At 35.6% G+C, this 14,612-nt stretch overlaps 1 protein-coding gene across 1 annotated transcript in view; it reads right to left on the bottom strand.

Moving 5' to 3' along the window:
• LOC111375127 overlaps positions 1–13,468 on the bottom strand; it is a 32,493-nt gene extending 19,025 nt beyond the window's left edge. The window contains exons 1-16 of the mRNA XM_022997923.1: positions 13,386–13,468; positions 11,947–12,069; positions 11,160–11,217; positions 10,874–11,010; positions 10,008–10,166; positions 9,829–9,915; positions 8,799–8,972; positions 7,709–7,861; positions 7,436–7,627; positions 7,275–7,346; positions 6,619–6,714; positions 1,442–1,528; positions 1,122–1,238; positions 815–1,022; positions 619–683; positions 88–146 (exon numbers count right to left, since the gene is read on the bottom strand). Of these exons, the coding sequence (XP_022853691.1) occupies positions 88–146; positions 619–683; positions 815–1,022; positions 1,122–1,238; positions 1,442–1,528; positions 6,619–6,714; positions 7,275–7,346; positions 7,436–7,627; positions 7,709–7,861; positions 8,799–8,972; positions 9,829–9,915; positions 10,008–10,166; positions 10,874–11,010; positions 11,160–11,217; positions 11,947–12,066 (1,784 nt within the window). The 5' untranslated portion in view covers positions 12,067–12,069; positions 13,386–13,468. The remainder of the gene's footprint in view (positions 1–87; positions 147–618; positions 684–814; positions 1,023–1,121; positions 1,239–1,441; positions 1,529–6,618; positions 6,715–7,274; positions 7,347–7,435; positions 7,628–7,708; positions 7,862–8,798; positions 8,973–9,828; positions 9,916–10,007; positions 10,167–10,873; positions 11,011–11,159; positions 11,218–11,946; positions 12,070–13,385) is intronic.
• Between the last annotated feature and the right edge of the window lie 1,144 nt (positions 13,469–14,612).

Below are 14,612 nucleotides of genomic sequence, written 5' to 3'. Positions count from 1 at the left end.
CATGCAAAGTTTGAAACTTAATAGTAATGTATTGCATTTTTACAAGATATAAATAGTAAAATGTAAAACAAATGAAAGAGATCATACGCGTTTGCCTCCATTATCAGTTGCTGGATGAAGTCCATTGACATTCCACAGTCAAGTGCCTGCAATAATAATTCATTTTTAACTATATGCCTGCATAACATATATCAAAATAATATATGCAGAGCCTTCCATCCTATATTAAGTTCAATTTGTTCCATCAAGATTTCCCAACTAATTTATCCTTGAAAAAATGTTTATTTCCGAATCATCCTTCTGTTCCATGTTAAAAACAGAACTCATGAAGTCAAGTCCCATCAGATTTAAATTCAAACTGAAGGTTTATAAAAGACACCATAGAAATCAAAGTTTGTCATTTCTTTAAACATTCCCTCATGAAACATGGCATGCAACACAGACATATTGAGTGTACAGAATGCGAATTACAAATCACAGCATACAAGTGAATGTAGCAGTTGGTTTACTAATATTTGAAGCAATAGCAAATCAAAAATTAAAGGCCCAACAAAAGGTACAACATAACAATCATTGGAACAAGTTCATGTCCAAAAGCAATATTCTGCATTTAGTTACCTTTAAAGCTTTAACCCGGCAACAAGCTTTCTTAAGCTCAATCTCAACGCAAGGCAACTCATCAGCTACATTTAAATTGGAAAGGACAAACAGATGACACCACTAGATAAAATGAAATAAAATTCTATAATGCAACAAGACTAAGTTGAAAAAACCTTTATAATAAGAAAAGAACAAAGAGAATAGGTATGCTTACCCTGAATTTTCATTGATAAACCATCCCTATGAATTTGGGTTAACTCATCAACGACATTTTCTTGATCCTCTCTTTCATGAACATTCACAAGAACATGATTAACACGGGATACCCATGATATGGCATCACTATAGTATTGTTTTAGAAGGTTTAGCTCTTGAATATTAACAGTAAAACCATCCCATTCTTTGAGAAACAGTTCAACATTCTGCACAAAAAAATAAAAATAAAAATATATGTAGTTCTTAAAGTAAGTTTCATTTACAATGTCCTTAATTGAAAGATATTTATATCTGCTACACACAACCTTTAGGCTGATGGAATCTTTCAACATCTCATTGCATTGAGACCAGCAAGATTTAGCTTGCCTTGTCAAATCAGAAAGCAATCCAGCCTCAGGAAGCTGAAGTTTTAGTTCTAAAATCTGGAAAATATAACCAAGAAAGAGTTAAATTGAATTTTCTAACAGAAAAATACAATAACAAGAGCAGTTGTGTGGGTGTGGGTGTGAGTGAGAGACAGAGAATCAATTGATCAGACAGAAAAAGATTATGTGACATCATAAGGTTATGCTAAATGGATGGCATATGTCTTTGAAACTTCAGGAGAAAGAAGGTTTTAAATTACCTCAGCCTCCAGCTTGTAAATTAAATCTACCTCAACTGCACCAGGAGATTTCTCGGAGATGCAATTTCTTACACTATCCACCCAAACCTGTACAACCTCAGCGGTAGCAAAAAAATAGGACATGCATCAGAAAGCCAAAAGGAGAAGAAACAGAATGCGCTCACTAAAATGCAGAAGGAAGAAAACACTCCATTTTCATATCTAAAAAATTTTGAAGATGCATCCATAAAATGGGTATTGGTAAGTGTAATTTTCTTTTAAAATTATTCTAGTAATTTACTTATACAATGGTTAGTTTAGTCTTCATTTCTCTATTGAGTTCTCTGTGGTGGACTTGAGCTTTTACAAAGAACGAGAAGTCGAGGATTAAAATATGGAAGCACAAGGTAATTTGAAGCTTGGATGTAGGTGCGAGATGTTGGAGGATCGAAATGGGGAGAAAGATGAGCCTTGAAAAAAAGATTCGGTACAAAAAAGGAGACCAAGAATCTGATGGATGTCAAACTTTTGGAGGCCACCAGGAAGAACCCAAATATTAAGGCACCTTCCGACCTCATTCTGGCGGCTGCAAGAATTTTGGCAGCCTCCAAAATGGCCATGCTAGAACTTTTTCAAAATAATGGCAATTTCAGTATTTGTCTTGCCCAAGAATGTCAAGGGCATTAAATGGCACATTTTTCGAGGGCTGCAAAGGAAAAAGTACAAAAACAACTTTTTGGAGAATTGGAGGGAGAAATTCGTGAAAATTTATTGGTGGCTCAAAAGTCATGATGCACCAACACAGACACAAGTGTTGACATGACATGAGTCCAACACCATGACACATGATTTTTATTAAAAAGTAGTACACAACACGTCGAGGACATATTGAATTTAACAATATCAACTGTTTAATTTTAATGGCTTTTTATTTATTTTTAATTATTGTTTCATATATTTCCCTCAACGCGCCACAGCCACTACTTTGACTTCTTTTATGCAATTATGAACTCCACGGAAACTTCTCTTTGGTCATTCCTAGCTTACTTTTGGAATTGGAGACTCGGACTAAAACTTCTCCATAAGACTAGGAACCAAAAACCAGATGGCGAGGAATTAGACCAAGGGGAATTTTATTATTTTATAATGTAAATATAAGTAATGACTTATCAAATTTGCATGGGTAGTTGTGGGCTCCATTTTTCATTTGGAACACATTCGTAATTGTTTATTCTAACTTCTAAGGTAGTGGATCTCATAAAAATTGAGAACCGCCTTTTAGCACTTTTACCATACTATTTGAACTTAGTGATGGGCCCTCCATTCGAATGAAGACACACAATTGCACAATATCCAGGGTTTGGTCATTCATTACAATTGCTACTGGAAGAAGATGAAGTACATAGCAGAGGTCTCCACTCCAACGATACTCCAACTCACACCGACGACATTTAAACGACAGATTGACACCGCCGACTAGCAAAAAAGGAGTTTTTTTTTTACTTTCCCTTTAGTTCTCCTCCATTTTCTTCTTTTTGGTCATGTTTGAACACTCCAACCTGTCAAAAATATCGTTCATGTGCATAGGTAAAGTGTCTAAGACGTGCTTAACACTTAAAAAAGAGAGAAAAAATGGACACACCACGTGACATCTCCGACTTGTCAATGTGAGAAACGTGTCAATGCATCATAGCTCAAAAGGAGGGAGAACAAAAAGGAAAAATGCAAGAGGAACCCTGATTGGAGTTTAGGACGGGAAAAAAGAATATTAAATCTCAATCACTTCGGAGTCGTTTCTTAGGGACAGGGGATTCCAAGCATTCTCTTTAATTTCATGGATCTAATTTACATAATGGGCTAAATTTTACTATGCTAGGATGATGATGTAAATTTTTTTATTTATTTATTTTTTTTTTACGAGTAATTATATAATTTTATTAATCATTAGGATAATACATGGGGGTGTATTATCCAAATAAACAAGAAATAAAAGACATAAAGTTAGGCAACCCTTCTATACAATTAGTGGCCGCAGCATTAAACCAAGTATACTATATCCTATAAAACAATTCTCTAATATGCTCTATTGTTCTTGTTTGGTTTTCAAAACAATGGCTGTTCCTTTCTCTCCACACACACCATACAATGCCTCCCAAAATAAAACTCCACACAAGCCTCCAATCCTTATCTCGAAATTTTATATTCCATGCCCGCAACACGTCTTTTATGCACCTAGGTATCGCCCAATCCAAATGTTGGGAAGCTAAAATACCGTTCCACAGCCATCGAACACCATCACAATGGATGAACAAATGGTCAATGGTTTCCCCATCTCTCTTACACATATAACATCACTCAGTAACACAAAAACCTTTTCTTCGAAGATTGTCTATCGTTAACGCCTGCCCCCTCACAACTGTCCAAAACAAGAAAGCAACATGTGGAGGCAATTTACATTGCCACACCGTCTTCCAAGGAAATGAACTCTCCACCGGGTCAAATATGGTTATAAAATAAGAGCGAACTGAAAAAATACCATCCCGTTCTAACCTCCACCTGCTATGATCACACTCTCCTACCTAAATATGCGCCTCGTGCAAGGAAGTCAAAAACAGTGCATAATCATCCAATTCTCAATCTTGGAGTCCCCTCTCTAAAGCAATATTCTAGCTATAACTTTCATTATGTATGGCTATCACATCATTCACCATAGCGAACAGTTCCAAGGCATTGCATCCCAAAATCTGATATTGTTGCCATTCCCCACCACATATGTCAATTTATCTCAAAATTCATTCCATCCTCGTCGGATATACTTCCACAAACTCAACCCATAAGATCCACGACCCTCGATTGAGCACCAACTCCCTTCCATCACACCATACTTCGCTCCAATGATTTCTCTCCAAAAACTTTCCCTCTCCACTCCAAATCGCCAAAACCACTTGCCCAATAAAGCCTTATTAAACAGAATAAGGCTCTTCAATCCAAGGCCCCCCATTCTTACTGAAGAACAAACCACACCCCAATTAACAAGATAAAATTTTCTCTCTTCCCCTAACCCTGCCCAAAGAAACTCCCTTTGAATCCTCTCTAATCTGTTTGCCACTGTAACAGGAATGGGAAACAGTGATAAAAAATAAGTTGAGAGATTAGAGAGAGTGGATTTTATGAGGGTAAGGCGGCATCCCTTCGAAAAGTACATACGCTTCCACCCCGCTAACCTCTTCTCCATCCTTTCAACAATTCCACTCCAAATATGTTTACATTTAAACTTTACACCTAAAAGAAGCCCAAGGTATGACATGGGCAACTGCGTAACCTTACAACCCAATATATCTTATTTTAGATGCTAAATATTTGATTGGTGCTTGATTGCTTATTATTGTGTTAATTGTTTTTATATTATTTGGTCAATTTCACGATAAGTTTGAGAATCACATTAAGATCGAGAGATGGAATTTGCGTTTAGCTCTTTTAACAAATAACATAGATTTCGATAATGAATAGAAATATGACAAAATATGTCAATTCAATTGTTACTAAATTTAGGACTGTTTATATGTATATCTTTACAACTGGTGAAGCAAAACTAGGGAAGAATCAAACTAAACTGGGAAAGAATCAAATCAGGAGATCTCCTAATCTTAGGAGACAAATCAGAACTAATTCCCAAATTTTGGAAATACAATAGAAGTAAAAATTCCTATATTACAGCACATGCATATCTTTCCACAAAATATATAGCTCTGGTCTATGCGATCATTGAATGGTGCTTTAATGTGCTTAATGGGGTATTTTTTGTTTGCAAATTCTCAAGGAGATAGGGAATGCATACATTATAATAAGTTTGACTTTACTTGAGAAAGATTGTCAAATAATGAAGGGGCGCCGATCGTCCACACAATCCAGACTAGAACTTGATTAGAAAGTAAATAACTAGGTGGGTCAAAATGCTAGTACTTTTTCAGACTCACATTTTAAGTTAATTTAGCCATGGTCTTGATTGCTTTAATTTTATTTGTTGCTTGTCAATTAATTACTTAGTTAAATGATCAAATCAATTTTTGCGTGTGCCTTAGAAATTCAATTGACTAATATTCAATTGCTTAAATAGAAGTAGACCAATACTCACGGGATTCGACGCTTCTCATCACTTTATTATTTGATCATCACGACCGATGCACTTGCGGTATTACACCATCAAACAGGTATTTCAGAAACTTATATGTCCTAAAAGACCACAAAATCGTAGTAGATTCATACTCGCATTCCCGGCTAAATTACCTCATTTAGTTTAAGAAAGCAGCACAATAAATTCCTTTATCCTCTGATACTCGGACTCTTCGAAATGGTTGCAGTATCCATATCGAATACGACACGACATGGGTATGGGTATGGGATGCGTTGGATCCTCCAAGTTTCAACCGACCACTTCGCCGTTTTTTGCTTCTTTCTTTTTTCTTTTTTTTTTCTCTCATTTTCTACTCTCTATAAACCTAGCGCCACCTCCGAGAGGGGAGAGAAAGGTGACGGCGCTAGGTTTTCCCTTCTTCTTTCCTTTTTTCCCCTTTTCTATTATCCGTTTTTTCCTTCTTTCCCTCTCTGTATCTGTGGTTTAGGGTTTTGTTTATATAAAATGAAAATGGGTTTCATACAATACTACTTAGTGCTCCATTAAATCCAAATTGCAATCAAATTCCTCATTTTCTATTTTATATAACATTTAGTATTTAACTTCTCATAATTGAAAACTAAACTCCAAAATTCTAATTTATTTGTCTTAACCCCTTATTTAATACTATTTCCTTCTTTGTGAACAATTGATTCTGGTCTATTCAAAATAACATCTTGAGTTAGTGAAAAAATTGAGGTTTCAAAGACGTACCCACGTACCCGTGTCCAAAATTTAGACCCTTTTTAGTCATATCCCCGTATCCTACATTTTAAAAAATAAAAGAACTGACACTTATATACGTACCCGTACCCGAGTCCGAGCATCATAGCCTTTATCTCAAAAACGGTACTTATTAATTCAAATCCCATTAAGATCAGAAATACAACTGCTAAATTGTAGTGACTGAAAAACAATAAAAATTGCCACTCAAGTAGTCCAAGTTTATCAGAAGCCACAACATATAGAGAATAAATCTCCTAGAGATTGTCACCATATAAAAGTAAGTACGGATAAAATATACCTTCACACCTGACAGCTTGCGTCCTAGTTTCTCACTTTCATCCACATAGATTGGTGAATCAAGAGCCTTAGAATATAAGACCTCCCAACCAGCTACCTGAATTGCAATTAGCAAAAGTAAAACTTCAAAAAGATTAATCTAATAAATAAAATAAATTTCTTAGAAAATCCAGGTAGTTTTTTTTCTCTGTGGACAGTTCACTTGAGAAAAATTATGTGTGAGGGTGAGAGGAAAGCAGAAAAGAGAGAGGCGTGGGTGTACACAGAAAGAGGGAGAGGGAAAAAGATAGCAGCGTGCATCTTGTGGGTGTTAAGATGGAAACAGAAAGAGGGAGGGATTCAAACCAGAAAATCATATATATCCATGACCCAGAAGATTAGACCCATGCTAGGTAAAGATTCTTTGAAACTATTTTTCCCCCAAACTCAATTTTGACCACACATTCTCTCAATAAAACAATTTTACATGTGAACTCATTACTTTTCTTTACTTTTTAACCCCACCAAAAAAAAAAAAAAAAGAAGAAGAAGAAGAATTTTACTTTCCCAAAATCTATTCTCAAAAATATACATCAAATAGGCACTAGGTTTTCCCAAACGTCCGTGTCATATCATAAATAAATATAATTGAGGCACTGAAGGAAAGATCAAGCTTACAGATATCTCTGAGCTCACTGATAGAGCAGAATTAATTTCCTCAATCAGCTTACTAGCTTCTTGGTGATATTCCTGCATATGCATTCACACACAAATGTCAATCACAGATCCAGAGTCCACAACACAGGCAGGAAGACCACAGCCAGTGAAATGAGTTCGACCTTCAACTGAAGATGGCTGGGCTCATTGCAAGGAACATTGCCTAACTTCAGCAACTCCTTAACATGTTCCATCCGCACTCTCTCTGTGTCATGGTTCCGATTGCATGACCACAATTTCACCTTAGAAAGGCAATCTCTTACAGCTTCTACCCAATTTTGAGCTTCAATTATGTTCTTTGCCATGTCCCGCACCTACAGGCCATGTAAAGTAAAAGCATCTTCAATTGCAAGAATCCTCAATCTCCAGAGTTCAGATCGAAAATTAGAGCTTACGTGATCCATTTCAGAACCAGCCCAAAGAAATTGTTCAGCTTCCTTCAGTGCACTTGCATAAGCATCCTTGTCGTACGAATTCTTGAGAACCTCATGTGACCTTAGAAGCCATTCTTCGGCAAGCTGCAGATGCGTAACATGACCACCTTTTGCCTAAACATGGATAAAGTCAAAGGGCATGCTTTCAAATAATACTGCAAGTATAATACAGATAAATTTCAAAATACATTGTTAGAAAAGGTACAGACCTTTACCATCACAGTAGGTTTTAATAAGTTTCTTCCAGAAGCATACAAATATGTCTCATAAATAATACAAGCATGAACAGTTTGCCCTTGGTGGCAAACAATCATATTTCGATTAGTGGTTCAGTGATTAAACATTTTAAATAAACTAATCTAACGAAAACCTGCCCCAAATGCAGAAGATTAAACATCTAAAGAAATTTTCAGACTATTTTACATTCCTTTGCTATAATGCAATGATAGTTCCTCTTCTCCTGGTCTAGTGGCTCAGGTCGGGTGTGCCCTTGATTCTATTCTTTTTTGTTTGTGACGAACGTACTTAGACACAAGATCTTTCCATCACACAATCCCAAGTCTAACTGTTATTACTTATATCCAAAATCTAGTGTCAACGTTGTAATATAATCATTTATCTACCTTTTCACATCTATATCACTAGTAACTTATCAGTTTTGCGACAAAAGTAGAGAAAATCACTAAAAGTGCAGGCTAATTACAAGATTTTGATATTAAGAGCTTAATTGACGTAAAACTTATTTCATGATTTCCAGAACCATTTAATCCATGACAGAAATATGTTCGCTGTCCAAAACAGAAAGTAGGTGCATATAAGAACAGTCAGAATAATAGAGGAGGCAAGAATTATACAAATCACAAATATACAGAATACAATTTGTATAAAGAAGAGGCAGTTACTTTCTTTCACTAACCACAGTGGAATGGAGCAAGAACAATTTTTATATTCTAGCCATGAAGCAGCACAAATAAGCTTAGAAGACTCAACAAAACAATTAGAGTTTGCAAGCGGAATAAGTAGGTTCATCACACAAGAAGGTATGCCCAACCTTTTTCGCCAAAGTTACTGTTTTTTCCCAGCACAGAACGCTTTGTGAATCTCCACTTGTCTCTTCAGAATTAGTTTTATCAGTTCTAAGCACCAAATCATTCAATTCTTTCAGCGTATGACGATAAAATAGGCAAAGTTTGTTAGGCTTGCATTCACAAAGGCGGTCCCAATGCTGCATGAAAGAAGGAACATGAGATCCATTGATGGATGTTCAAACAACACCTTATTATTTCTCAATTTCATATTTTTAAAAAAGACCAGCACCAATATGAAGTTAAATAAAATTATCAACTGCCTAAAGCAGATGGTTAACAAAATCAGCCGGTAGAATACCAAACAGAAATTAAATGGCTCAAATATGAAAATTGAAGAAAGCTACAGGCTTAGAACTCATCAATAAGATTATAAAGAAAAATCAGAAGGGCCAGAAATTGCCCTCCATGACCCATCCCGCCCTGAAAACAAATCCAATTGAATGAAAACCCCTTGCATTTTAGACATTTTTCTTTGACTTTCTTCTTTCTTTCTTAAACCCAGAGTCTTTACTTGATCCAGGATGTGTGATGTATATGCCATTCCGAAGTGATCTATTAATCTACTAATAAGTCGTTTCATGGCAGTTCCATCTATCACTTTATTGTGAAATACCAGATTGGCCGTTCTACCATAAGTACCTCCATATTCTGCTAAGAGCTTAAAATACAAGTTACGGAAATAGGAGAAAGGAGAATTCATTTATGTGGCAAAACTTCTATATAACACATATGCACATGCATACATACAAATTTATATGCAGGGAGAGGGATATATTTCCAAGTATACTGTATATATAACCGGGTTGAGTTTGCAGTGAGTTGACCACAACCTACTTCCTTTAGAAACTATATCCGACAACCCCCTCTGCGAACTCACTTGTTAATGCAAAGTGTTTGGGGCTGGTACCTTCTTAACCCACTACGATTGCCATCCCCTACCTGAAATATCTGAAAGTATCATAATAAATTCATCTGCATTATCAATTCACTCACCTCCAGGCAAACAGATGCTGGTGGTCTACAGTTGCAAGCAACAGCAGATAGATATAATGATTGTTGGCAGATGACACATGTAGGATCCTGCATGAGACATAAGATGATATTTCTCAACAGCGCACCAAATCTCATTTTGGTACCATGAGACTGAAGAATAAGAAAATCAACTAAATTACCTCTTCAGTACCCACATACTCAGGCTGCTCTCGAGGTGACATAGGAGAAGATCTAATGATGCCATTTCTCCAAAGCTTCTCTCTCCAAGTTTTCTCTTTATTGTGTATCCTAACCAATTCCTTTTTCAAGTAAGTTGATACTCTGCTATCAAATTCACCCTGCAAAGAAGTATCGCAATAACTCCAAAGCATCAATAGATTCGTACAACGACCAGCAGGATTTTGAATAAATAAAAGGTCAGTGGTGGACAATGGCATGTGATGATGACATCCAGAAAAGAAATGAAAGACCATGAGCAGAATTTCACAACCATGCAGCTATTTTATGGCTTCCATGAGTAGAGGAACTAAAGAGAAAAGGTGGAATAAATGCTCAATAACTGAAGTTTGAGGATTCATGAAGTGGATGAAGAAAACTAAGCTGTCTTCAAGAACAGATAAAATATAGTTTAGGAAGAAATAAAGCTAGAGGCTGAATCTGATACAAAATTTGAGATGAATTGTCATTTTACTATGAAAACAAAGAAAACATCTCTTGCTTTCTCAAACAGCCATCAGCACTACATTTACAGCTCACCATACCGCATATCAAATAACTGTACATATAATAATCACATATTTAGTATAAATAATCATAGTGTAATCCCATACATTACGCAAGGAAATTAAGGGTAAACTATTGTCATGCATTCAACCAGGAGCGACAACTATGAAGCATGAGTATCTTAATTGTTGTAGTTACATTATATCTTCAATGATTGAAGGATTATGCTGTCAATACTCTCATTTCACTATCAAGAAGCTAAAATTGGTAAAAAAAATAAAAACATAAATCTAGATGAAGCAGGCTGAGTGAGAAACTGGACCTTTCCTACTACACACAGAAGCTCATCATGAGAGAGTACAGCAGCTTTGTGATAACGACGGTAAAGCTCTGATCCAAAACCACCATGAGGTAGCCAATCAGCAGGAGCAAAATTGACTGCCTCGGCACAATTCAAACCTGTCATTGCAAAGAGTAATAAAATTTCCAAATAATTATACATTACATGTGATCCATCACAGCACACAGAGATTATGCACTACAGTGCTGTGAGACTGACACACCACACACTTGCAAAGTATGAAAAGAATATAAGCAGTTTTGCGCACCAAAGTTGAAGCCTCCATGATAAGATCGGGGAAAAGTGATGACAAAGTTCCCTGGCTCCTGCCAAGGTAAAACAGTTGGAACGATTATAGAGATATGGAGACAAGATTTACAGCTCAAAGATACAAAAGATCAAGCCGCTGATAGTAAAATATTTCACGCTGCTATAGATGAGAGAGAATCAAATTTTATGGTCAAATAAAAAAGGGACGAGATTTCTAGAATATGCTAAAATGTCAAAAATAATAAAAAATAAATAAATTCAACACGACAATAGCATTAATGTGCATTCATATAATCAAAGACAAAAAGCTTGAAAGGTTTTGACCTAAAGATGTTTGCCTAAGATTAAATGAGCCAAACAGGCTGCGGGTCAGCTGATCAGGGTGAGTATATGAACCAATTAACATTCAAATAATATGAAAATATTCTAGCCACCTAAGCACAGATTGATTCTAACCAAGCAAATCTACAGGTTGGAAGGATTAGCTTAATCATGATTCAGCTTTACTGGCTACTTTATAAGTTTAAGTTCGAAAGAATTGATCATCAGAACAGCAATGAGAAGTTAACAGAGCAATCAACACACGCTAAAACCAGTAGTTAACAGCAGCAAAATTTCCTGCGAACTGAATTTTATAGATGACTCCTCCATTGTTTCAAGTTCTCTAAGATTTGAAGTGTAATATGAAAACGGTAATAGGGAACCAATAAGCTTAGCCATTAATTGGTAAATCTCGCAAAAGACAAAAATACATGTATTTCCAAGTACACAAGATTATGCCATACCTGTATAATGCTGTAAACTGGAACCCTTTTCGCAAGGAGGACAGATGGATTCAGCATTGTGACGAGCTGAAACAATAGATCTGGCTGTGCATCAAACAAATCGGGAAGACTATCTTGCATTACCTGCATAAAGAAAAGAAGGTCAACAGTTTGCTCGAGTCTTGACCAAAGAACCAGAATGGAAAGACCTCACCTTCAAAGTCAAACCAATATTAGAAGTCACTTTTTCTGTTACTTAAAAACCAAAAAAAGAAAGAAAAACTCATCTTCTAACCAAAAAGAATGCAGTTCTTTAATTTACAGAATGAAAGCAAAAAAAAAAGGACAAAGATAGTTCAAACCAAACAATGAAGAAAAACATTAGGCAAGGACATAGCCGCAGAAGAAACATTACCACCAAAGACATTAAAACAAAGGAATTATGATAAGCATCACCAAGCGAGATATATATTCCCATAAAGAAAGATTTTTTTAAGAGTCTCCACCAGACAGAAAAACTAACATAAAGTATGACAAGTACTTGTACCAAAACCTCAACCAATATCTTTTCCATGCGCAAGCAAAGAGAAACGGACGAATGTGGTTGTATATGCTTTCTATATGTGGAAACAATAGGAACCTCTCGCCTGCCCTGACCTCATTACTAAAATTCATTAGATGAAGCACTGTCATAAGTTCTAAAAAATAAGAAATTGAACACATCCTGCTGAAAAAACTAGTGCTGAAAGGTGGAGGCCTAGGCATGGAGGGGTGAGAAAAAGCCTGGAATAAAAGGTAGGTGTGGAAAAAGGAGGTCAACCATAATTTGATAGCCTAACATGATCCTTCCAATGTTCCTTTTTTTAGGTTAAATAAACTAAATAAATAAAAGGAAGAGTTGTTATATGGAAAATTAGAAAGTAGAAACTGTTTTTAACAAGAAAAAATTATAATTTAAGTATAAATCTCTTTCTAACTTATTAATTGCATGCAACTGGCGATAGACTTATTAGGTTTCAACTTTCAAGGTATGTAACATTTTATTTATTTAATGGTCTTAGAATAATTAAAATAACATCAAAAATAGAAAAATGTCTTATTAAGCCTGGGCACACTTAAAGACTCGTAAGGCTTAAGGCTTGACCTTGTGGCCTTGCCACGCCTTGTGCCTTTTAGAACCTTGGCAAAAACCAAGGCATGAATTTCTTAATCACCACTAAACAAAAAATCTAGCAGAACATATACCGACTATTTCATAACTAAACCTCGTCCAGGTCATCTTTTCCACACATAAGCAAAGAGAAAAGGTGTATAAATTTGTATATGCTTTCTATACATCAAGACAAAAGTAAATTCTGGCTGGCACATACCTCATTCTACAGACTAGCTGAAGCAATACATGAAATTATAAATTGGAAGAACAAAGAGATGAGACAAATTATTGTGTAGAACCGAAATACCTTTTCAAAAGCACAGGCATCATTACCAGGGACACTGTACCAGCATTTTGGCTCTCCCCTGAAAGCATGTGTAAAAGATCAATTCAAGAAATAATATGTTCCCACATATTAAACTAACATATCCAAAGCAGACTGACAGAATAAGAATAGAAGAGATGTATCTGAACGTGCACTTGTACGCATGAGAGAGAGATTGACCTCATTACATTTCTGTTCACTGATGAAAAACATAAATGTTCTGTATAAAACGACCTCCAAGACCCCAAACATCAGTATTTTCCAAAACAAGGACATTTATGTTTAGTTAATAGTCTCTGAGATAAGAAACACTATATAATAATAGTTACTGGAAGCAAGTAACCCTTTTATAACTATAATCCAAAGCAACCAAGCGGTTACATTTACTCATTAAAGTGGGTCACAATTTACTAAAATACCACTCAAAGAATGAAAAATTCACTAGTATACAAGAAAGGAGCCAATGTTTGGCCTGCATTTTTTAAAAACTCATCTTTCTTCAAACTCATTTTCAACCACATATTTCATGGGGCCCACAACTTTTATCAACTTTTCTACCATGCATTTAATCAACCTTTACCAAATGTTCTAAAATCTAATTTTTGACAAAACCAAACAGGGGCGAAATAACATTTTCATGCGTCCAGAAGTGAACAAGCATTACAACTAATAAAATAATCATAATTGGGTGTGATTTAATGCTGAAGATAAAGATGAAGATTAAGATTTGAAAAACATTTTTTATGTGACATACTTATTTCTATTGTGAAAGACAGTCTTCGTGTAATAACTGATTAATTTGTGGGAGCCAGAGAAACTTTACCCATGAAGGAAAACTTAGTCAAAGCAAATGCAAGCCCTTAGCTTGCTGATAAGTGCGGCCTTAACTCTCTGCAAAATCTTATGTTTTACGATGTTTTAATGAAATTGAGTCGATGGTGAAAGGAATCAGCCGTGTAAACATGAAAAAGTGGGCATGAATGTAAGTTTGTTAAGTTGAAATTTTGCTAAAAGACATATCAAGTCTCCAAAGAATTTTGAATAAGAATAACCATTACTTTATGAATGCATATGCAAGTAACTCTCTGTACATGATATAGATTAAAAGCAACTAAGGTTTTAAGCATGTATACGATTCCTGAAAATATTTTTGATAGTTGAATATGATACGAAAGACATGTGGTTTTAAGTGACTGAGAAGTAAAATTA

Source organism: Olea europaea, unplaced genomic scaffold, assembly GCF_002742605.1.
Source record: "Olea europaea var. sylvestris unplaced genomic scaffold, O_europaea_v1 scaffold134, whole genome shotgun sequence".
Classification (NCBI taxonomy): Eukaryota; Viridiplantae; Streptophyta; class Magnoliopsida; order Lamiales; family Oleaceae; genus Olea; species Olea europaea.
Note: the sequence above shows the minus strand (reverse complement) of the source record. Positions and strands in the feature narration are given on the sequence as shown.